General features: G+C 39.7%; 1 protein-coding gene across 1 annotated transcript in view; it reads right to left on the bottom strand.

The window, feature by feature from the left end:
- LOC122814360 (integrin alpha-M-like) overlaps positions 1-26,086 on the bottom strand; it is a 249,783-nt gene that overhangs the window by 14,401 nt on the left and 209,296 nt on the right. The window contains exon 11 of the mRNA XM_044086946.1: positions 21,018-21,125. Coding sequence (XP_043942881.1) covers positions 21,018-21,125 — 108 coding nt within the window. The remainder of the gene's footprint in view (positions 1-21,017; positions 21,126-26,086) is intronic.

Below are 26,086 nucleotides of genomic sequence, written 5' to 3'. Positions count from 1 at the left end.
AGTCTCAGCCATGGAAACAGGAAAAGGATACACACACACTCACTCTCACAAAGAGAGAAGAAGGAAGGAAAGTACATATATATATATATATATATATGTGTATATGTATATATATATATATATATATATATATATATATATATATATATATATATATATATTTACTGACACTGATGGGTTAAAAAAGGGTAGGAACACAGCAGAAATATAGAGAAGAAAAGGACTCTAAAAGGACTTACAAACTCTGAAAAACTCTCTGGAGCTTGGAGCAACTGGAACCCGTGCTGTTTGAAATAAGTGGCAAATGAGATCTGAGGGGAGCAGGGAGAGTGGGACATTATGGGGAGGGGAGGAGCTTGGATTTTGGATCCGATGCTGGAGTACACAGCCGAGTCAGAGCCATGCCATATCCATGTCTCACAGGTTGAAGATCAAATGAAAACAACTTCAGATCAAAAACTAATACTAGAACTAAATGACAAAACTGCATAATAATATCCTTTGGCAAGCACAATATCATCTACAACTATGACATTGTCAACGCTCCACTGAAAATCAGTTCAGTAGTTGAGGACCTGGGAACCTATGCAGGCAGGGAACTGCCCTTCGATTACCATGTAGCTGCTATTGCAAGAAAGTACTTTTTCGTTGCATAGCTTATTAGTAGGGGTATGGCATCCGAGTCCAGAGATGTGATCACTCCACTTTATTTGGCACCTATTAGACTGATCATTGGATTTATGTACTTGTCCAAACATTTGATACAACGTGGATGCCCACAGCATTTTCTCACAAAAAAATCATGGTTCTAAATTATAAGAACTACAGTGACTGTCCCAAAGCTCTGTCCCTATTTTCGGTATCATACAGGTTACTGAGGGGTGACCTCTGTCTTGCAAAAAAGCTTCAGCAGAGCCTATCCTTTCAAACCTACTGCACATATGCAAGTGCAAGGGTGGCATAAAGACCCACTCAAGATATCTTAATCTCTTCTGCAACATAAATAGAATATGTTAAAAGGACAGATATATATCACAGAGAATTCCACTTATTTGGAATAATCTTCCTGTTCACATAAAACAAATGACTTATATTACCATATTCAAATATATTCTGGATGATTGGATGGAAAACCGGAAATTCATTTCTGGAAGAGCACCCCTGTCCCTTATGGAAAGGGGTAACATAAATTTTCTGCCTGCTATGGGGTATTCATATTTCGATTACAAAGGCTAAAAAAACTTCATGGGAATGCAGGGTTAGGCTTCTAATCCTTCAGGGTCAGTAGCTGAGTAAGAAACTATGAAATTATAGCTATATATAGCTATAAGTATCCCCTGGAATCTATTTAATTCTGGTATATCACTGTTATTTTTTATATTATACTGTTGTCTATCACGCCTGTCTGGGTCTATTGACTTTCAGTGGCAGGCAAAGGTAATGACATCTCCCTTTCATGTATCACCTGAGATGCTTATCATCTCCTGATAAGCATATATGGGAGGGCATTTGAATATCGATACACTATATTTGAACTTCTGAAAGGTGGCTACTAAGCTACTTTACAATATAAGTGTCACATGAAGCATATGCTAAAGTGTCAGTGATGAATACTTTATATGCAGGAAAAAGAAGCATGTCTGTGGTGCACAGAGATACATATGTTAAAAGATAAAAATAATGAGTCTAAGGGTAATAATCACATCTCTGAAATAAAACAAAGCATGAAAGTAAAAAAAATTGAATTAGTGTGGACAGCTGTGTTCCTTCTGCTTTTTATGCTACGCCTGCAGGTAGCACACTGATGGCCAGCAGGGGAGCAGTCAACGGTTGCATGAGTCATGCACTTGCCAAAGCTGGGAAAACAGTTCTAAGAGGCAAGAAGTAATTTCTAACCTACTGCGTCTACCTTTTTGTAGAAGCACAGACTAGTGTCTAAGAGGGCTGATGAACTGAAACACAGTGGCTTTGAAAATGTCCAAAGCTCTGTGTAGAAGTTCTGGTGATGCAACAAAGTGAAGATAAGAAGAGGAGGCTCTTTTAAAAAAGCCATAATAAATGATTATCAGAAGTTTTTTCCTGTTTTTTGCTGAGAGTGAATCATGACCATAAGTATAATCACAAGGGGATGACTGTCACATTGGAACAATAACTTTCTTTCTTAGCCTGATGGAGGGGATCACTGGAGGGGGATTAAACTATAGTGCCAGTTGCAAAATGGCCCATAGGACCATTTGGAGATGGGACAGATTAACCAATAGGTCTGCAGAAAAAAAATGTTTGACAGAATCTAGGCATACTTGTCAACTTCTTAATGCAAGAAATCTGGACAAAGCCTGAAATAATGGTGGACAAGATCTCAAAAATAAGGACAAACTGTAAATATTGCTCTTTTAAACTTAGAAAGTTACTATAATAACAAGATTTATGTTAGCATGCATTTTCTGGAGGATATGAAGTCTGAAACTCAAATATATGTCATTACTGAATTACTTCAACCTTCAGTGATTTTCCAAAAACACAACAGACCAAAAGTATGAGACAAAAATCTGGACATTTGAGAGCTATGAATATGGGATTTATCATAAACAGAGGAAGACAGAAAACTATAAAAAGCAAACAAACAAACAAAAAACATGTTGCATATCCTTTTAGTTCCAGCATTAGTGAGGGTCTTATTGAGCATGCTCAGTGACTGTCAGTCTCCAGTCACTGGAAACAACTATTCACTGCAGCAGCACTATACTGAGTGGGACAATAAAAAACATATTTTGTGATGCCTGCAAACAGGTGCATGGCAAGGGGTACAATTAATGAAATGTGTGTATGGAAAAGTTCTTCTTATGTCCTTTTACTACATTTCTCAATAGCAACTAAGCTCTGCTGTAAGGGAACATGACAGTAAGTGCACAGATGGGAAGTAGAAGTTTCACTGATTACAGCTAGTAAATATCCAGGAGGAGGAAGAGAGAAGTCAATGAGCAAGAAGCCAGTCTGCTGCAGAACTGCAGCACCCACACAGAAATTCAAGGGGTGTTCTATGAAGAGATCAAATGCAGAAAACTGAAGAAGTGAATACCTGACTCTGAGACTGCCTTTCAGGAAGTGTTGCCATGTGAAATGTCTCAGTGAAGGAATGGTTTTGTTGTCTACTAAATGAGTGTCAGAGCTCACCTTCGCCAGTCTTCTTGTTTGCATAGGTACAAGGAGAGTAGTATTGCTGAAACTGAATTCATCCTCAAGTCTTGGTGAGTACCTTCATGAGTTGGACCCTGTTTTTCACAAAATCTCACCAAGATGACACTGATATATAGACTTTATTTTATATAGCATATATCATGGACAGAAGTAGGTCAAAAATTAAAAAAGATAGCTGAGTACACAGTTCTCAGGATAAAAAAGTGACCAATCCTGGTAGGCACAGTGGTGCCAGGACTGGAAAAAATGACAGTGCAGAATCCTCAAAATACGGAAATATTCCTACAACGGGGCTAAGTCAGGCCCAGGGGGAGGATGCCCCCCCCCCACTGTAGAAGGAAATAGGAGTCCACAAAAATCACAAAAAACGAAAGGCCAAAAAAGAGCCATAAAGACGATAGAGTGGACTATTGAGGATAAGAAAAATTATGTATTGTTACTATTATGCAAAAAGCCCAGAATTTCCAGATACAAGCTATACAAAAAGATTAAAAGAGAAATGAGAGGAAAGAAAAATACTTCCACAAGAAAAACTGTCAGGAGCCTCAAATAAAAATTTGTGTTCATTAATACAACAGATTTGTGAAAAACATTATATAGATCAAGAAACATTGATCTGTTTGGAAAAAGAAGCATCTGAGGAAGTGTGAAAATATAAACAACAAAACCTAGAGGTTTTTGAAAAATATAAAAAAGAAATATGGATATGGGAAAGAAAGAGAGATTTGATATGGTGTAATATTTATGCAGAGTCAAAAGCCAAATTAATCAATACAAAAAAGGCAGCCCGAAAGATATTCAAAGAGAAATACAGGCAACGGCATCCAGACATGGAAAATTTCACAATAAAGAAAATAATATCACAAAGAGGGAATGTAGAAAAGAAAATCAGTAAAGTAGAAGTTAAAAAATAGAAGCTGAAATTATGGAATGCCTGTGAAGCGAAGGATTTGGTGTAGAAAGTCTAACAAAGGTTACATCACAGCATGATGGAACAAGTCCCCAAAGTAAGGAGAAGCAAAATGATTAGGAGACATCTGAAGAAGAAATATGGACATAGGAAAGAAAAAGAGATTTAATATGGTGTAATATTTATGCAAAGGTGAAAGCAAACAGTACAGTTGTGTACACTTACCATAAATGTAGATGTTCGAGTGTCTTCACTGTTGCAGTCATGACTGTAGGGTTCTCCCCTGCCGGCAGGCAGTCCTCGGTCGGCCAGAATCCCAAAGTCTGGGTCCGGCATCGGCTGCTCAGTCATGCTCCTTGACGTCAGAGTGCCAGGAGTACAAAGCTGACAGCCGACGCCATGTTCTCCAGTTTTTCTTGCTCCAGATGTCAGGTGTTTCAAAATGAGTAAGATCCCATACCCTTTGCAAATACACCTCAGAAGAAGGGTGAAAAAAGGAACTACACAAAAGAAAAAATAAGAGGGGACAGGAGGGAGGAAGCAGATTGCAACAGTGAAGACACTCGAACATCTACATTTATGGTAAGTGTACACAACTGTACTATGTTCATCGTGTTTCACTGTTGCAGTCATGACTGTAGGGTTGAATCCCAAAGCAGAATAAAAGGGAGGTGGTCATAAAGTAGAGAGGGCGGCTAAAAGGCCCTGCAAGACTGCAGAAGCAAAGCCTGCCCTAGACTTAGAGTAAAGAGGTAGATTGTAGTGCTTAGAAAAAGTATGCACTGAACTCCAAGTTGCAGCTTCCAAAATGTCCTTGGTAGGAACTCCCCTGAGGAAGGCAGCTGAAGTGGCAGCAGCTCTGGTAGAGTGAGTCCTTATACTCCCTGGGATTTGCTTTCCATGGTGTGAATAGCAAAATCTGATTCCATGAGCAATCCATTTAGAAATGGTCTGTTTTGAAATAGCTTTACCTTGGGAACTTGAGGCATAAGAAACAAACAATTGCTCTGATTTCCTGATGTCCTTGGTTCTGTCCAGGTAAAAACTTAGTTGTCTGTGTATATCCTAGGAATGCAAGATCCTTTCCCCCCTATTTTGAGGAGTGGGGGAAAAAGTTGGCAAGTGAATAGTTTGATTTAAAGCCACTTTGGAAACTACCTTAGGCATGAAAGTAGGATTAGTCCTTAAAGACACCCTGTCTTGATGAAAAATAATATAAGGTTCCACAGCCATGAGAGCTTGCAACTCCGAAACTCTCCTGGCAGAGGTCAGAGCTAACAGGATGGCTGTCTTCCAGGATGATGTCAGATGTGGCAGCAGGCTCAAAAGGAGGTAAGGTGAGTTTTTCCAAAACATAGTTGAGATCCCAAGCAGGAATGGGAGGAGATCTAGGGGGCCTTAAGTTCTTAGCTCCTCTGAGAAACTGCCTCATGAGCTGGTGGGAAAAGATTGGAGGGTCTGTATTATAATGAGCAGAAATAGCAGAGGCATTTATCTTTATGGAAGAGAAAGAGAGACCCTTATGTAAGAGGTCTGTCAGGTAAAGTAAAATCAGAGGAATGTTAGGAATAAGAGGATCTGAATCCTGAGCCTGCATCCAGGAACAAAATCTTTTCCATTTTCCTGCATAAGATTTTCTAGTGCTAGGACGTCTGGCTTCTAAAATTACATCTATAACCTACTTGGGTAGGAGAGAATGAATCATAGACCCTGGATTAACCAGGCCGCCAGGCTGAGAGTTTTGACATGGGAGTGCAGAACCTGACCCTGGTGTTGGGACAGAAGGTTCGGAGTCTGTGGTAAAACCCAAGGGGGCTCTATACAAAGGTTTTTCAGTGTTGGGTACCAAAACTGTCAAGGCCAATTTGGGGCCAACCAGATTATTATCTTGGGTTTGTCCTGTTTGATCTTCAATAATACCCGTGGAAGAAGAGGAAGAGGCGGGAAGGCATACCCCGAGAGATTTCTCCAACTGAATGATAGTGCATCCACTTTCCAAGCTAGTTCGTGGAATGTCATGGTGCAAAAAATCTGTAGTTGATGATTGAGGTGGGATGCAAAGAGGTCTATGTGAGGACATCCCCAAACTGCTGTAATCATCTTGAATATTTCGGTGTCCAGCATCCATTCGTGTGGGTCCGACAGGTTTCTGCTCAAACTGTCTGCTAGGATGTTTTGCTTCCCTGGCAGAAACTGAGCTTGAAGGTCCAGTTTGCAAGCTAGAGCTGTGTCCCAGAGATTCATGGCTAGTCTGCAAAGGGGATAGGAATGAGATCCCCCTTGCTTGTTTATGTACCACATAACTATGGTGTTGTCTGTCCGTATCAGTAGTTGTCCTGGTTGTAGAAGATCCCTGAAGGCCAATAGAGCCTTCTGAACGGCTAACATTTCCTTTAAATTGATATGCAGTTGCTTCTGATCCTTTGTCCAAAGGTCCTGCAGACGGTTGCCCTGAAAATGGGCTCTCCATGCATAATCTGAGGCATCCATGGTTAGTATCTGAGTGGCTGGAGGCAGACTGAAGGGTTTTCCTTTGTTTAGAGTACATGCCTTGGACCACCAAAGGAATTCCTTTTGAAGACAAGGCAGAACGGTGATCTGAATGTCTAAACTGTGGCAATGCTGAGACCATACACTTTTTAGGTACCACTGTATTTTCCTCATATGTAGCCTTGCATATGGTACGAGAAGGATGCAGGAGGCCATGTAACCCAAAGCCTGCAGGAATTTCCTTGCAGATAGCTGAGATAATGTTGCCAAGGTTTTGAAAGTTGAAGCCAGCTGTAATTGTTTTTCGTATGTCAGAAATGCCATCTGGGTTGTTGTGTTTAGAGAAGCACCCAGAAAAATGATCTGTTGTGAGGGTATCAAATTTGACTTTTTTATGTTTACAGTGAATCCCAGGAACTTGAGAAGATTCTGAACAAACTCTAGATGCTGGAGTAAGACATCCTTGCTGTCTGCCTGAATAAGACAGTCATCCAGATAAGGGTAAATATGAATTCAATTGAGTCTGCAATAAGCTACTACTGGAGGCATTTGGTGAAGACCCTGGGCGCAGTAGACAATTCAAAGGGCAGTGCAGAGAATTGATAGTGTCTCGATCCGGCCTTGAACCTGAGGTATTTTCTGCATTCCTGCCTGATGGGAATGTGTAAATATGCCTCCTTTAAATCTAAAGTTACCATCCATGCATTTTTGGTCAGCATTGGAAGTAGCTGCTGTAGAGTAAGCATCTTGAATTTTGGTATCTCGAGAAGTGTTCAAGACTGACAGATCCAGAATGGGTCTCCATGAATTTTGCTTCCTGGGGACTAGAAAGAGCCTTGAGTAAAAACCTTGTCCCATCTCTGAAAGTGTAACTAGTTCTATGGCTTTCATAGCCAAGAGAGCTTCCACCTGGTTTAAGGTCTGTAACCACTGATGTTTTGGAAGATCTGGCCATCCGCTTGGTCTTGGTAGGGTATGAAAATGAATTTGTAACCTCTTGAAACCACATCCAGAACCCACTTGTCTTGGGTTATATGAGTCCAATTTAGGTGAAAAAGAGAAAGTTTTCTTCCAAGAGGGGCTTCCAGGCAAGAAGTTCCTGCAGCCCAACAGAGGGAGTCATTGAGTCTGTTTTCTATTAGCTTGCGATCTGTCCTCTCCTCCCCTAAGGGTGGAAGCAGTCCACTGTCTTGGTCTATAAGAGGCTTGCGTTTAAGGCCTTCCTCAGGAGCGTCTGTATCCACCCCTCTGAGGCCTGTCTGAATTGGGAAAGGACCAATTTTTTGTAGGCCAATTCCTACTAAATCTAGGTGGCTGTACTTGTAAAAAATCTTTAACTGCTTGCATGGATTTTGCCTTGTCCTCCATCTTCTTTATCACCTCTTCAGCTTTAGATCCAAACAAAACATTATGCTGAACAGGAGCATCCAATAATTTAGCTTTTACTTGATCTGGCAAATTTTGTTCCTTTAACCATTCTAATGACTGTGCCAGAGGCAGCAGCCCTACAAGAAGCTTCCAAGGCGTCAAATCCACAGTGTAAACCATGCTTCCCAACTTGTTCAGTGGCATGCATTAAGTCATGTAATTCCTTATCATCTGCACAGGCGGAAATGGAGGTTAGCTTTTGTTTTAAAACAGACAGGAGAAATTGCTGGTATTTCAGCATATGAAGCTGACAGTTTAAAGCCCTAATAGATAAAGTAGCAGAAGTGTACACTTTTTTGCCCCATATTTCTAAAGATCTGGAATCCTTCTCAGTGGGAATGGGGTTTTTAGCAGAAGCGGCCTTAACCCCCTTAGGACCCTGAGAAATGGTTTCAGGGTCAGCAGTATGATTCTTGTATAAAAACTGGTGGGAATCAGGAACCCTATAATATCTGTCTGGCTTAACAGGAGCTGGAGGAAAAGAGTCAGGAGTTAAGTTAGCCTCTGAAAAAGCATCATCCACAATATCCAAAATAGGAGGAATAGCCAGGGGTCTATGTTGGGGAAGAAGAAGAAAATCCCTTAGTCTTTTCTTAGATTCTGAGTACTCCTGTCCTTCCCAGTGAAAATATTCCCTCATTTCATGCAAAGTTTCCCCAAAAAAGAAATCCTCAGGGGGAGAAGCTGAAGGAATGGATTCCTCAGCATCATAATCCTCATAAGGAGGAAAAGAATATTCCTGGTCAGAAGAGGAAGAAACTGAAGAAACAGAAGCCTGATCAGAGGAGTCATAATACACTTCCTGCCTTGGCCTTTTATCTGGAGGGGGATATGAACCCCTAATCATAGTAAGCAAGTCATCCGCCATCTTAAGTAACTGTTTCTGAGACTTGGGTGTCGGATCAGAAGAGGCCTGCGCTGCAGTCTTTGATTTGGAAGGAGTCTTTGCCTTTGTCTTTGGCTTTGCTTTTATTTGAAGTTGAGTAGGCCTGAAAACCCCTTCGGAAGCCGGTACCTGCACAGCGGCTCCGGACCCATCCGAAGGAGCATTGTCCGAAGGTCCTGCAACAGAAATATTCAAAGGCCTAGTTGGCTCCTCGTGGGAGTCCATTTCGGCCATCGGTTCCGAAATGGCTGACGACAGGGGCTGCAAAAGCTCCTCACTGACGACGGCCAAACCTGAAGCTGGCTCTGCTTGTACAACATCGTCTGATTTGGACCTCGGAGGCCTGTCTTTATCCTTGCATCATTTGTGAACTCCGGTAGCCGGAACTGTATCTAACGACATTTTATAATTAAAACGCCTACCAAAGTAATGAAATGCAAAATCGTACCCTCGTTTAATCGTACTTTGATTGAATCTAGCACAAAACCGACAACTAGCTACGTCGTGGTCAGGGCCTAAGCAGGGAATACAGTAAGAATGAAAATCCTTATAAGGTATTTGCTTCCCACATGAAATACAATTATTAACTTTTTCTGACATCGGACTGGAGCAAGAAAATAGTTTCCCCAACGGGGTACTTAGCTTTGAGTAGGAGAAGAAAGTCTTCGGACTGAAGTACGTATATAAAAAATTGTCAGGAGTCAGCCGACCGGCACTTGCGAACTGCTATCACCGCACGGCAAGAAAGACTGGAGAACATGGCGTCGGCTGTCAGCTTTGTACTCCTGGCACTCTGACATCAGGGAGCATGGCTGAGCAGCCGACGCCGGACCCAGACTTTGGGATTCTGGCCGACCGAGGACTGCCTGCCAGCAGGGGAGAACCCTACAGTCATGACTGCAACAGTGAAACACAATGAACATCTAACCAATACAAAAAGAGCAGCACCAAAGATATATGAAGAGAAATACAGGCAAAGGAATCTGGACATGGAAAACTTTACAATACAAAAAATCGAATACCATCATGAAAGTATCGAATAGAGAACACTATAAAGTAGTTAAGACAAGAAATGTCATCGTTAGAGGAGTATAGAAGAGGAAACAGAGCAACAAAAATACTCAGAAAGATAGACATGATAAAAGCAATGCGGAATATTTTAACGGATCAGGATCTATCACGCACTATTTCAAATAATAAACTAAAAATATCAGCAGAAGCAGAAAAATTTAGAAGATACACAGATACATATAAAGGAAAAGTACAAAATAATCAATTTATTGATGACCCCAAAAAGTTTTATTGAGAACTGGGAAACAATGGAAAAGGGATTAAAATACCACCCAAAAAAGAAAAAATAGATACATTTTGGAGAAGTATTTATGAAGATCCTGTGGAACATAACAAAGATGCTAAATGGATAGAAGAAATAAAAGAAAGTGTAAGACGTTCAAAGGTACAAGATATGAAATGGGATGAAGTACAGCCAGAGAGACTGAAACAAAGTTAAGAAAAGACTCTAATTGGAAAACACCAGGCCCAGATGCAGTTCCTAGCTTCTGGTTAAAAGTATTAACATCTTTGCACGAAGATTTAGCCATGAGTAAGAACTATTTATATGTGTATCCTGGACAGACACCAGCTTGGCAAACGACAGGAAAAGCAATGCTCCTACTTAAGAGTGAACCTGCAAGCTACCCTAAAAATATAGACCAATAACTTGCCTTCCAACTATATATGAACCATACAATTGATGCTGACAGAGTTTATAGTCATTTAGAAGAAAACTCAATCATGGCAATAGAACAAAAGAGCAATAAAAGAAAGTCATATGGAACAAGGGATCATCTATCGCTAAATAAACTCATAATGGAGGACTGTAAAAAGGGAAAGAATCTAAGTATGGCATGGATTGACTACAAAAAAGCATTTGATAGTATCCTGCATTCATGGATAAAAGAGTGCTTAAAAATGTATAAGATACACTCTACATTGATCGACTACATTACAGTGACCATGACACAGTGGCAGACCACTTTGCAATTAAGCCATGATAAAGGATAAATGATTATTCCAGGGGTAAAAATCCAAAGGGGGATATTCCAGAGTGACTCCATGTCACAGCTGCTATTCTGTCTTGCTCTTAACCCATTAAGCTGTCTACTTAACAGATTAGGCCATAGCTATAATTTGGCTCCTAGAAAACAACAGTGTGTAAAGACTTCTCATCTTCTCTTTGTCGATGATTTAAAACTGTACAGATCATCAGATGAGGAACGGAAAGCACAACTGAAAGTTGTCAAAACTTTTTTCAGATGATATAAGAATGGCACTTGGTCTTGATATGTGTGCAAAGGCAACCTTTAAATCAGGAAAACTACAACACCAGGAAAACATCAGTTTGGGACAAGAATATGATATAAAAGAACTTCAGCAACAGGGAGTGTATAAGTATTTGGGAACTGATGAAGGAGGAACAATAAAAAACATGAACAAATGCGAATAAAACTTAGTAAGGAATATTTTAGAAGACTTAAATTAATCCTGAAAACAGCATTGACATCTAGGAACAAAATTCAAGCTATAAACCAATTTGCTCTTCCTGTCCTAACACAGTTTTGGAGTGACTGACTGGCCCCAAAAAGTTTTGGGTAGATTAAATAGGAAAACAAGAAGGATGCTTCGTGGTCACCAAATGATTTATAAAAATCAGTGCATACCAAAATTATATATTCCCCGTTCCGGAGGATGTATGGGCCTCCTTGGGACTGATTTCATGTATAGATCTGCAGTCTTGGTATTGCACACATATCTGCTGACCTCACAGGACCCAAACATAGTGAAAGTTTTGAAACATGAGAATAAATCTAAGATGACTTTCCTGCTTAGTTTAGCAGAAGCATATCAACTTCAAGCAGAAGTGGAAACCAAACCAGAAGTAGATAAAAATCAGGCAGTGACTGAATGTGCCAAAAAATAAAAGAAAGAATATAAGGTGAAGGATCAGATGAGAAGGCAAGAAATGTGGAAAATGCATAAATATAGTTGCAAGTATAGAAAACTTCTGGAAGAACCTCATGTTGATTAGGACTGAACACAGGAATGATTAAGGAGAGGTGAATTCAAACCAAAAGATGAAAGGTTAATACTGGCAGCCCAGGATAGTGGGCTACGCACACATTGGTTTACAAAGTCCATTGAACATGTGGGAGGAAACAGACAAATGTAGGTTTTGTAAAACAGAATTGGAAACAGTCACACACCTTGTTGCTGGGTGTGACACACTAATGGCAGAAGGACTGTATACTGAAAGGCATAATAATGTGTCCAGACTGTTGCACTGGGGATTGTGTAAACATTGTAGTACTGAAGTAGCTGAAAAACACTGAAAACATGAGTCACACAGCATCATAAAAAATTATGAAGTCTACATCACATGGGAATGGGATCAGTCACCCATTACCAACAGTTCAAAGGTTAGATGCAAGAAAACCAGATTTAGTTGTCCATGAAAAGAAGACAAAAGTAGCATTGATCACTGAAATCACTACACCCAGTGACTACAGTGTCTTGCATACAGAAAGACACAACGTCATAAAATATCAGGATTTGTAGGCAGAAATGACAGCAATGTGGAAGAAAAATACCCAAACAGTTCCAGTAGTAGTAGGAGCAACAGGTCTTATAAAAAATAATCTACAATCGTATTTACATATGTTACCAATCCATGTAAAACCGTATGAATTGCAGAAGGAGTCATTACTGGGCACATTAAGAGTGCTGTGAGCACTTCTGGCTGACATCAAAGATTGAAACAATACTAATTTCATGAATTTTAATCATATTTTGACTTAGGAATGTGGTCCATTCCTGTCATGGTAATAGAAATCCAAAAAAGCTGGAGAAATTAAAAAGTGCATTAGAGGCTACTGTACCAAATATTTTGACATGGCCAGACATTTTTCCCAGAGTGTGGTGGATATGTCAACGTGACAATTAGACATGCTATGCATCAGCTGGAACTGAAGTGAAATGTTCTGCTCACCTAGTGAGTGGCATGATTCTGACAAGGGCTAAAATCACACAATCTCAAAGACAGTCTTCACATTATCAAAGCCAGTGGGGACCAAGATGAAATACTGGCATTTTCAATGCAGAATGTTAGCAAACTAATGAGAAGAGCTTGCCCCACTCCGTTGTAGTAGGCAGCTGTATAATATGGCAAACTGACAATACACTAGCTTTAAATGTTAATGGATAATGTTATGTTTTCTTTCATTTATAGAGACTGTGATCCTCATATCCCCTGCCAAACTGTCTCCACACTGAGGTTTCACACAGTGTGGGATATTTTCTTTCTGGCTTGCACACTTATCTAGATCTTTTCAGTCTTTGACATCCACCTTGTCATAGGTGCCATTTCATGTGTTATCTTTTTCAAAAGTGCAAAAATAATCATGCATCTGCCAGAACAGTTGACACCTGAATAACAACTGCAACTAAATCACGAGGAATAGCATGGCCTTCCCTTTTATTTTGTTTTACATATTTATTTTTTGTTTATTTGGTGTGTGTACTGAACCACAAATAGTCCATTTTTTAAGAATGCTCTGTGAGCACAAAGGATTCACTTAACTTACTGATAAGTCAGGCAGCACCTAAATGTGGCTGATTAGATTTAAACCCAGATTTCTAACTAAATGGACGAGTGCATTAAACAGTTAAAACATAAGAAAACAAGGCACTAGTTATATTTAGAAGACAGCAGTATCTGGTTGCTTGTTGTAGCTATATCCGCCTTTGACAGGATAAACATAGAAGAACAAGCTAACAGGAAAGAGTGGGACACTGCTGTCTCATACTGTGTCCGGGATATAACTGACCCCATGGCCTTAGCAACCATGAAAGGAAAATCTGTTGGTTATTTGATTTGTAGCAGCTTACTGGGGGAGTGACGACAGGATTAACAGACGGCCCTAGACTGGTTAGATGCTCTTCACTGTTAATGCTTAGCAAGTCCATCCAAACAAATAAAGCTCTACCATCTGGTGTCGTCTTTATGCAGATTAAGAAAAATTTGCTATATGCTCAGTTTCACAGAAATGTAGCCAAGGTCCTGAATGACAAAGAACACATTCTGATACCACTTACATCGGAATCTTTATTGCTCCACTACAGAAATACATGCAACTAACTTTACTAGCTCAGGTGACATTTAGTTTTTTTTCCTGGTTCTACCAGTCAAAGCATCATGATGACAATGTTACATATCTATGGATCATATTTATTTATTATTTCAGTCCTACTAAACAAGGGGTACTTTTGGATGTGATAGTTAACTATACATTACTTTGATACATGCTCCACCAGTTCAAGTCATTTTTAACCCATCACTATCAAAGCACCTCAGTTATAATGGCTGATCTAAACCATGGAAATCACACCCATAACACTGGCATCTACAAAAAGTTATTTTAAAGCAATAAAAGTTTTTCAACAAATTGAAAAATAGGCAAACTTTTAAGAAAACTCTCTCAACAATAGAAAGTAATTTTGGAGTGATATGTTTTTGAACAGTGAGGTAGAGTCTTGATTTGTCATATATGGAGGGAGTTGATTCCATTGTTTACCTATTTTTATTAACAGCTTTAATAGTAGTGTTAATATGGTCATCAAAGTTGAGATGGTTGTCAATGGTCTTTCCTGCTTCTCAGGTCACATGACTTGCCTAACTGCAACTCAGATTGCATAGTGCGTCTGTTTCAAAGACACTAGTGAGTGCATTTTTGGGGTCACATTGTTAATCTCCTTCATCAGATTTCTCATCTGATTTCATCTGATCTTTTTGTCTTAACATACTCCCTGTGTGTGTGTGTGTGTGTGTGTGTGTGTGTGTGTGTGTGTGTGTGTGTTTGTGTGTCTCTCTCTCTTTGGTTTACCAGTTGTGAGGGGGACAGTTCCTCTTTGGTCAGTTGTCTTGCAAAAAAAAAAAAAAAAAAAATATATATATATATATATATATATATATATATATATATATATCAATGGCAAATGTCCTGAGGTTTTAGGACAAAAAAATTCCTGAAGTTTTCTTTAATAGTTTCATAAAACAGTTATTTTGCATCTGGGACACCTAAATGTTATAAGAAATAGAATAAGCAACTCAAATGCTACAATAATAAGATTTTAGTTTGGCAAAAAAGTAAAGTTCTGTTCTTTGCACTGTCTGTGAGTATGTTTTGTCCTGCAAAATCTCACATTTCTAAAAAAAATGTTTGGGCACATGAAAAGGAGGCAACCCTAACTCTCTCTCTCTCCCTCCCTCCCTCCCCAGACATATAACACACATTATTTGTACGGTTACTGCAATTTTTATCTCATTCTGCACTGGAGGAAAGCTGACTTGAGAAAGATTCAGTGTTTGTTTTTCCTTTCTTCTAGAACATGAAGAATGAGTTTATCTGTTACAGCTCGTCCTTTTCTTAGGGAGCAGTGCCAAACATTATGTTTGTCTCTGGACTGCTGAGTGCGTACACCTTTGGAATTATATAAGAAGCAGTATATATAAATGGATGTATATTCATATATCGAAAAATCACTATAACAAAGGCAAATGATGGAACCCAACTTGTTGATCAGCAGCGTATCGAAAATAAAACAAAAAAAAAAAGAAAAAGAAAAGTTATGTACTCACCATAACATTCCATCGGAGTCATCGTTTTTCATTTGTCTTCAACCTGTGGGACCCGGATCCAGTACACATCTGACTTGGACGCATACTACAGCATTGGATCCAAGCTCGAAGCTCCTCCCCTACCCATAATACCCATCTCCATCCTCCCCACAGATCGAGTCTGTTGCAGAACAGCTGCACCCCTACCTAGATTTTATACCAAGAGACCTGTTATTACCATAAAGCTCATAAAGAGGGAAGCTAGCAAGAATAGATAAGCTATGCGTCTCCCATCTGATCTACCACACAGCCCACACAAGGCAGGGGAAAGGAGGGAGGGAAGGACGGTTGAAGACAAATGAAAAGCAACAACTTAGATGGAAAGTTATAGTGAGTACATAACTTTTATATCTGAAGTTGTTGTTTTCATTTGATCTTCAAACTGTGGGGCAGAGTCCCCAGCTACCAATAAACCCTGGGAGGTCCTCATGGAAGGATATTCCGGAGCACAGCTGAGCTAAAGGATGCCCTGCCCCTGGAGAGCAGGTCCAACTTATAATGGGAGATAAAAGTGCGCGATGACACCCAGGTAGCAGCAGAACAGATATCCTCTAAGGAGACCCTAGACCAAAAGGCCACAGAGGTAACATCCGACCTGGTGGAATGTGCCCGGACAGAAAGCCATCGAGCAACAGTCACCTTCGAAACAGGTTTCCCAAGAAGGGTTTTGAAAAAGAGACAAATAACTGATCCGATTTACAAAAAGATTTTGTTCTGTGCAAGTAGAAACACAACTGTCTGTGAACATCAAGCAAATGCAACTTGTACTTTCCTTTATTATGAAAATTTGGAAAGAAAATTGGAAGATTTATGACCTGGTGAATATTGGACTCTGATGCCGCTTTCGGCAGAAATGATGGGTTTGTCCATAGCAAAACCCTGTCTTTATGAAATACCATAGAAGGGGGCTTGACAGACAAGGCTTGTGTCTCTGAAACTCTCTTGGCTGAGGTAATTGCAATTAAAAAGGCCGTCTTCCAAGACAGGAGCTGCAACTCAACCATAGCTGCTTCCTCAAAGGAGGAAGAAACCAGAGCCTACAACATCAAGGTAAGATCCCAAGGGGGAGGTGGGTCCTTAACTGGAGGTCTAAGGAGTAAGGTATCTTTCAAAAAGGCCTTACAAAGCTTGGACGATGCCAAAGAAGGCAAATTCTCTCCTATGTAAAAATTAGAGACTGCTGCCAATTGCACCTTCACTGTAGAAAAGCTAGCACCATGACTAAATATATCCACCAAAAAAATCAAAATGGCAGGAACAGGTGAAGTAAAAGGATCGAGATCATGCTGAGAAGCCCAAATTGAAAAACACTTCCACTTACTTGAGTAAACCTTCCTGGTAGAAGATTTGTGAGCTGCCATCAACAACTTCTTAACAGGAGAAGACAGCCCGGGAGTCCTAACTATTAAGGGAACTCGAGCAGCCCAGCCGTGAGCTTCAGGCGGACTAAGTCTGGGTGAGGCATCCCTGAGGGATGTGTGATCAGATCTGGAACCAAATCTAGCATACAAGGAGGACACACTACATAAGACTGCAGAGAAGGGAACCAAACTTGGTGAGGCAGGAATGGGGCAATGAGGATCACTGAGCTCCCCAACCGTTGATTTTTCTGAATGAACTTGGGAATTACAGGGAGTGGAAGATAAGCTTACAGTAGACTGGAGTGCCAAGCATTAACTAGAGCGTCTCTGGGGGGCTCCCCCGGAAGGAAGCTCAGAGCGAAATACTCTCTGCACTTCACATTGGAAGGAGAGGCGAAGGGATCACAAGGCTGACCTCACTTTAGAAAGATCTGTTCCGCTACTGACGGATTCAGAAACCACTCATAAGGCATCAGAACCGACCTGCTGAGTGTGTCCGCTAATATGTTGGACCTCCCAGGAATGTGCATTGCCACCAGAAAATGGCCAGTGGAGATCACCCATTCCCACAATCTCATGGCTTCGCAACAAAGGGGATAAAATTTGGTCTCCCCTGATTGTTGATGTACCAGACCACTGACATGTTATCCGTCTGTATGGCAATAGTCCCCGGAGGAAGAAAGGCATGAAGAGCTTGCAACACCAAAAGCACCACCCTCATCTCCAGGACACTGACATGCGGATGGGTCTCCAGGGAAGACCACATCTTGGACTGTCCTTCCCATGTAATGCTCCCCTCACCCAAGCAGGGAGGCATCCAAGGTCACCATGATCGCAGGGCGGGGAAGAATAAATAGACAACCCCAAAGAATGCGGGCAAGTAATGAGAGATGAGAGAGAAATATATATATATATATATATATATATATATATATATATATATATATATATATATTTTTTTTTTTTGCAAGAACCCAATGGAAAACTAGTGCACAGGGATAGGGTAAAGAAAGGTGTGATAGTCAGAAGCTACAGAAGGGAAAGTTAGAGATTTCTATCAGAAAAGGCTAACTCACACAACGGACGCTTGGAGCTTTAATCCCATGCTGCTGTCTCTCATGGGCGGCAAATGAGATCTGAGGGGAAGAGGGATACAGGGGCATTATGGGTAGGGGAAGAGCTTGGAATTTGGATCAAATGCTGGAGTATGCGGCTGAGTCGGATCCGTACCAGGGTCCCACAGGTTGAAGACCAAATGAAAACAACAACTTCAGATACATTGTTTTTGCTGAAGGGCAAGCACCACTGCACACACGGTCCACCACTCCCTCTATTAATTATATATACCAACTTGGAGATCATACTACAGTGGAGAAAGGGCAACTTTCCTGATCCCCACTGTACAATGATGTCGCACAGAAAGAAAACCGGCACATTCAATCAGCTGTGACAGGTTTTTTTCCTATTCAACAACTGGAATGTTCTACCAATTGTATGTCACTCATATAAATCCACTACTGGCTCAGACCACTCAGGGCATACATCACTGTTACCTTTGTTGGACACTCAGTGTGGAAATCACACTGGTTGGACATTAGGTAGCATCTTATCTAATATAGCTTCCTTAGCTGGACCATTCAATGTGTAAATCACTATTTGGTATCAGGAAACACCATGTTTAACCAGGCAACTTTGATTTATACTTGAGAGGTTAAAGGTTACATTAGAATAAAAGGAAAGCTATACAGCTCTGAAGGCTGTACATAAAAACACATGACAATAACCAGCATTAAAGATCTTAGTGTACATATTTCAGATGATTTTAATACAGAAAATAATTTAAGGAATAAAGCAAAGCTCGGAAGATCCTGCAATATACAAGAAAGGATTACCATTTGAGAGATGTTTTTATTCCTTTGCATGAACAAGTTGTGAGAACTCCTCTACAGCTCTGCTTGCTGCTCTGCAGGCCATATATCTGCATAGTTACTGTTAGGACTGAAATTGTTCAGGGAGAGACTACCAAGCTCATATATGATCTGTACCACAGACCTTGTTAAGAAGGGTGAGAACTTAACATGCAGAACACTAGAAGATGAAGGGCTTGATAAAGGTAGTCAAGTATCTGATGGAAAACATTCATGTTTAGAAGGGCAGGGCAGTAGCTACAGAAGAAGAAATTGCTCATGAACAAGTAAGTACAGTGTGAAAAAGGAGAAAAGAAGACTTTGTTGGGAGAATGTACAGAAGTAGTCCTTCAATGGGAGAGTTTGGTTCTCAAAAAGGGAACCTTCTGTATGGATTTTGCATGTCCTGTCTGTGTACATTTGGGTTTTCTCTGGAAGTTGTGCTTTACTTTGACATCTCAAAGATATGTAATTAGGCAAAATGAAAGTGCTCAGAACTGGCCTCATGTGAGTGTGTATGTCATACAAGTGTGCATGTTTTCCATAATGGAATGACATCTCTTCTACAATTTGTTCCTATCTTAAGAGCTATTCCTTGCTTAGATAGTCTCCAGCTGTCTATGACATCAGATTGAATAAAGAGGCTGCATGAAGTGAATGGGTGTATAGATGGATGGATGAATGAATACAGGAGTAAACACTGTGTTCTACACTGGTCACCTCAAAGCCCTGTCCCTTTACTCAATATCATACAGATTTGTGAGAGGTGATCTTTGCCAGGCATATGAGGCATCCCTGGACCCTGTTTTGATGAACCTTTTATACATCCACAAAACAAACAGCATCAAAAGTAAATTTTGCTTGTGACAGATATATATCATATACTGTGTATATCCTTGCTTTGTAAGATGTGGTCCTAAAATATTTTTGCTGCTATGTAACAATCTAATTTGTTTATTTCTATGCCTGTATGGTGTTCCACCTACCTATTCTTGGGATATCCTCGTTAATGACTGGCATGTCTATCTCTGGCATTTACATGGACTGGCAGTCTTGGGTGCTATCCTCTTGGCCAGCACAGTGTAGTGGTTGCTACTTGAGGTTTACTGTCACTGTCTTGATGCCCATAATCCTGATAATCATAATCTGAAGACCATTCATTCATCCATTACAGTCTATACCCATCATAGAGTAGACTACCCCCCCTCAGTATGTACCTGACCAGACATATGTAGCAACTGAAACATCCACAAACGTTCATCACAAAAAAGAATACAAGACAAAAATGCTGAAGACCACAATGTCTAAACATCTTGAATACTAAGTTCCCCTTTCCAGTGCAAACCTAGGAATGAGTGCTAACATGAGTCATGCAGGGGTGTGGATGCAGAAAAGGGTGCTAACATTGGTCCTGCAGGGAAGCAAGTCCAGGAGTTTGATATTGTGGTCTCTGACATTTTGGTCTTTTGACAGTATGGTCTCAGGATTTTGATTTTCAAGATTTTTGTGGCTCAAAATTGGGAACATAAACTTCTACTTGATCAGGCAGGTGACTGTGCCTTTGACCAGCATTCCTCACTGTCTCAGAGGTCACTAAATTCCTCATGCTTCTACTTGACAAACTGTAAAGATACAGGTTGGTGGGAGCTGGACGTGCCTGTACCTCATACAGTGTAATATATTACCAGTATTCATCATTATCCCAGAAAAAAAAAAAAAAAAAAATATATATATATATATATATATATATATATATATATATATATATATATATATATATATCATTAAAAAGCATTGAAAAAATGCAAACCAGGGTTCTGAGCTTAAATACATTAAATATGCTGCCACCCATTATCTTTAACCTCCCGTAGGGCAAATCATTTTAACAATGAATCACCCACCATCAGACAATGTTGCAGGTTAACAGGAATTTTTATGAGTATGAGAATGTACTGCACACTGCTATGTTTCCTGACTATCAAGTACAGGCACAATATTACACATTTTAAAGACACAGAGTTTAAACTACATGCAAACGTTTATAGCATAACCATATCTCTGTAAGTTACTATTAAAGCAGAATGTGTTGCAGGGCTTTCATTACCTCAATGCTTAAAGGTGACCCTTCTTGTCCAAACATTGAGACGTACTTTGTCCTATTGTATTCAACAAGTGCAGAACTAGCCAAGAACAGCTTTCTATCTTTCACATGCTGTAGAATACGGAAAAGAAAACAAGTAAGAGTGTTAAAGGTAATGCAACTGAGTAACAATTTATTATAAATGCCCTGAATGATATTGATATCAAATAGTTTTGACAAATATTATAAAAACTGTTGCTTCCGTTTCCAAGCCATTTCACTTCAACTCTATGCCCCTTTTCCCTTATGTGTTTTTTTAACTTCCAGTTCTAGATCCCCTATTTTGTGTCTGACCCTAGACATTGTAATGCTGAAATAGTGCTCTAAATACGTCAGGAATCAGAATATGGGCAAATGTATGCATTATTTTGAGTGTGTAAATTACACTAGCACAGCTCAGAGGGTGCAAGCATATACTGTACTTCATCACAACTTAGTTAACTAGCCAGGTGAGACTATTTACTCATAACTGTTGTATAATCAAAATCAAATTGCATGTTTACTAACATTCATATTCATATTATATTGCTCCATACTAATATTGCTAAATACTGTTACAGCTATTCACAATAACCTGCATACCTATTAACAAGTTCATACTTGTATACTAGTCTAACGACCACTAAGACCCTTATAAGCCTAGCTATGCAACCCAAATGTGACTGACTAATTTGATTTCTATAGGGGGTGACCTACTGACTGCCTGTCTCCATCAAAGACAAGAAGTCACACCAAGGATGAAGTTCTGATTACCTATCCGTTGGTCCAAGCTGTACTTAAATAGGGATAGGGAGAATCTCTGCTTCAAATGGATGGGGAGCCTCTTCCAGAGAACAGGAATTCTCAGAGGAACAAATTTGTCTCTCCAGCATGTCATAGTTATGTCACAAGCAAAATTTAGTTTTGATGCTGTTTGTTTTGTGGATGTATAAAAGGTTAATCAAAACAGGGTCCAGGGATGCCTCGTATGCCTGGCAAAGATCACCTCTCAGAAATCTGTATGATATTGAGTAAAGGGACAGGGCTTTGAGGTGACCAGTGTAGAACACAGTGTTTACTCCTGTATTCTTTTTTGTGATGAACGTTTGTGGATGTTTCAGTTGCTACATATGTCTGGTCAGGTACATACTGAGGGGGGTAGTCTACTCTATGATGGGTCTGATGAGGGACAAGTACAGTGGTAAAATGACCTCTCTGCAGCTAGATGCCAACTTATAAGACTTTGCTTATAAGATGAGCAACATAGAAGGATTTTCTTACTACCTTGGACACTTTGTTTGAAGACCTGGTTACTATTTACATGAGTTCCCAGATCCCTGAGAAATGAATCAACTATAAGGGAAGAATTTATTGATGACATAGTTACCTGGGGTGGCCGACTTCCCAAAAGGTACTATAATGCATTTCTTGTTATTGAGATTTAAGCCATGGCTTTGGCATCAAGTGTGTGTTTGTCTTAGACCATCTTCAAGGGTGTTCTCATCTTTGGTGGGGATTCAATGACTGCTCTCAGTTTGTAATCATCTGTGAACTTGGTTAGCCAGAGGCCTTTGACATTAGCTCTGATGTCCAGGAAGTACATACCAAACAGGAATGGACCTAGCACAGTCCCCTGGGGGACTCCACTGGTGATCAGCCTCTTTCTGGAGGTGGCCTCAGTGATTCTGACTTCATGGGTTCTATCAGTGAGCCAGCTAGCTATCCAGCATGTTTTGAAGAAGTTTATACCTAGTTCTGTAAGTTTGTTGACAATGCTGAAGTGGGTTATTGTATCAAATGCTTTAGCCAGCTCTAGGTAAGCAGTATGCACCATTTTCTCCTCATCCATTACTTTATTTAGTAAGCTTGACCTTTCTTTGGCAAAACCAAACTGGGATAGATCCAGTGTTTAGAGATCCCCTCTGTTCTTGTTGATAATTTCCATGATAATTCTTTCCATGGCTTTGCAAATAAGACTAGTCAGACTGTTTCCAGGATCTGTTGAAGGTCCTCCCTTATGAAGGGGGTTGACCGTCGCAGTCCTCCATTCAAGTGGCACAAAGCCCCTTTTAAGACTATAGTTGAATAATGACTCCAGGGGTCCAGATAAGTCATATTTTAGACTGTTCAGGAGGCATTCTTGGATATTATTGGGGCCCACTGAGGCTGTGTTCTTGGTTTTAGCCAGTACAGCCAGTGCATGCTTCCTAGTTATAGTTGGAAGAGTTATGGTTGAGGGCATTTTTTAGGGGATGGTTGGGAGTAAGAGGGGTTAAAGTTGGAACTGAATTTGTCCACTAACAGTTTTGCTACCACACTAGGCGAGGTGAATGTGGTGCCATTAACCACCAGTTCAGCACACTGCTATGTGATGCCCTTGAGGTTTCTGACATAGCTGAAAAAGTACTTATGGTTATCTTTCACAATAACAAAGTATCACTTAAAAAGTCATTTAAATCAGTCATATGACCAAACCATCAATGAAAAAAAATAGAATCAATTATTACAACTAAAAGAAACTTAAAGATGCAGCATGATATGAAAATACATGACAAATGACTTAAAACTTCATAACCTATAATGTATGCATAATATTACAACTTAATTTGCTTTTTCCTTACAGGCTTAGTACTAGTAGCTGAATTTAGACCAGATGGATTATTGGCATAAAGCCATAAGATCCAATTAATTTCAGCAACTACTGTAAAATTCTTAAGGTCACCACCCATCTTCTTCCTATCTTTAAGCCTTCTATTACATTTTCCCACGTAAAAACGTAAACATGCTGTGCAAGTAGCCACATAAATCACATTTTCAGTATTACAATTTGAATAACATCAGAAGTCAAATGTTCTCTTACTATTTGGATGTACAAACTATGTTGCATTCGAGATGAATTTACAGCAAGAGCAGTTATATCAAGGGATAGTCTCCTTCTTTCTAGTGTGCACAAATTCATGCTTAGAATTAATCCTTATAACAGAGTTTCTGTTTCAAGTTTTGACAATTCTTAAACTCAAAATGCGGTACATCACTTACAACTTTACAAATTTCTGGTTGAGCGCACAAAATACTCCAATTATCCCTACATATTTAGTTATTCCATCAGTTTTAACATTATATTGAGTTACATATCTAATTTGATTATTACAATTACTATTATTACTACTCAGGGACTGACTTTCAGAATGCATAAAGTATGGTTTAGCCTTAGTTTAAGTTTAAGTTTTAATGTGGGAAAATGTAATAAAAGGCTTAAGGATAGGATACTTGAACATTTGATAGCTAAACATAGAGGTATAGTTAATAATATATATAGATTAATAGGTTAGTACTAAGCTAACTGCCCTTGGGAGCCATTTTAAGCCTAGCCAATTATCCCTTGTGAGACTCAAACCCTTCACCTTGCGTCTGTAAGGCAAACACCTTAACCATTAGGCCACCCTCCCAACCCTGTTACTAATTACTAATTCGCTCGGTAAACTTATCAAAGATAAGGGCTCTGAGCATAGTTTTAAACTTAGAGTGATCCAGATATTAGTAAAGAAAAAGGGGGGTGGTGACCTTAAGGATACTACGAAGTTGCTGAAATGAATTGGATCTTACGGCTTGATGCCGATAATCCACCTGGTCTAAATTCAGCTACAAGTATTAACGCTGTCTTAAGAAAAAAGAAAATGAAGTTCTAATATTGTGCATGCATTATATGTTATGAAATTTTAAGTAATTTTTTCATGTATTTTTATACCATGCTGCATCTTTAAGTTTATTTTAGTTGTAATAACTGATTCGATATTTTCATTAGTGGTTTTGTCATATGACTGATTTAAATAACTTTTTAAGTGATACTTTACTATTGTGATATATTTTACATTGAGAAAGGGTTAATGCCCGAAAGTTTTGTACGTTACTGAATAAATTCCTTATTATTACACTGGTGTTGAGCTCTGGAACGTTGTTTTACATGCTTTATTGTTTTTTACCATTGAGCTCATTTACACATTTGCCTTGACCTTCTGTGTTGTTCTGTGAAGAAATATGTCAAGATGTAGTTAATATGACCTGTGACAGGCAGAATAATTTTTACACAAAGGTATGATCACCATACTTAGCATATATTGTCTGCAGACTTTCTGCTACACCTGACACTGATGTTGTACCTGATGATGAATCATGTAAGGGTGATACTACACAGGTGTCATGCCAAATACATTTTGTATAATATTGTAAAATCAGCTTCACACTAACCTTCCACACTGACCGACTGTGGTGGTCACAGGGGTCTGAAAGTACTGATGTCCACAGCACTGGTGATGATCCCAGCAGCATCCTCCTCTGCACCAAAGTCATTGCTCTTCATAGAGAGAAAGTACTCCTCAACCAGTGGTACAGGTTTGAGTGTGGAAGTGCTACCACCAGTACTGCTGTGGGTGAATACATTCTGTTTAGCTTTTGTCCTGGCATCTCCTACCACTTAACTGGCTCTTTTTATAGCCTGTGTATGGAGTAGTTCCTTTCCTCTACAGCACTTTTGTCAGACACTACTTGAATCCACATCATAGCTCTCTGTGCATCTCTTTTGGCTTCCCTTTTCCAAGAAGACATTTTTTCATATGTCTTCAAAGCATCCATGAGGATGTGATTCTCCTCCGGACTGAAGCTGTCTCTCTTTTATAGACAGAACTGAAAATGATACCTACATCATTCTCAAGCATTTCAGGAGTAATCAGACAAATATTATAAAATTTCATTTCTTACCAGTAAATAAGTGTTAATGCTGAACAGATTACACTAAATTACGCTAACTGCCTTTTCTTATTAATTCCAGGTTATAGGTTCATAGGTTCATAGGTTTATACTAGGCTATCTGCCCTAAGGCATTTATAAGCCTAGCCCAAATTTGTGTGGCTTACGCCACCCCTTATATGAAAAAATACTGTGCCCATTAGTTTGTTGTGCCTCTGTCCAGCAGTGACACAGAGATGATTCCCAGGGTAAACCTACGATCTCCCATCCACAGGTCTAGATTTCTCTTGAACAGAGTCAGCGAGGTG

This window comes from Protopterus annectens, chromosome 10.part0 (genome assembly GCF_019279795.1).
Source record: "Protopterus annectens isolate FY-2018-M chromosome 10.part0, PAN1.0, whole genome shotgun sequence".
NCBI lineage: Eukaryota > Metazoa > Chordata > Ceratodontiformes > Protopteridae > Protopterus > Protopterus annectens.
This window is presented reverse-complemented; position numbering and strand designations above follow the sequence as displayed.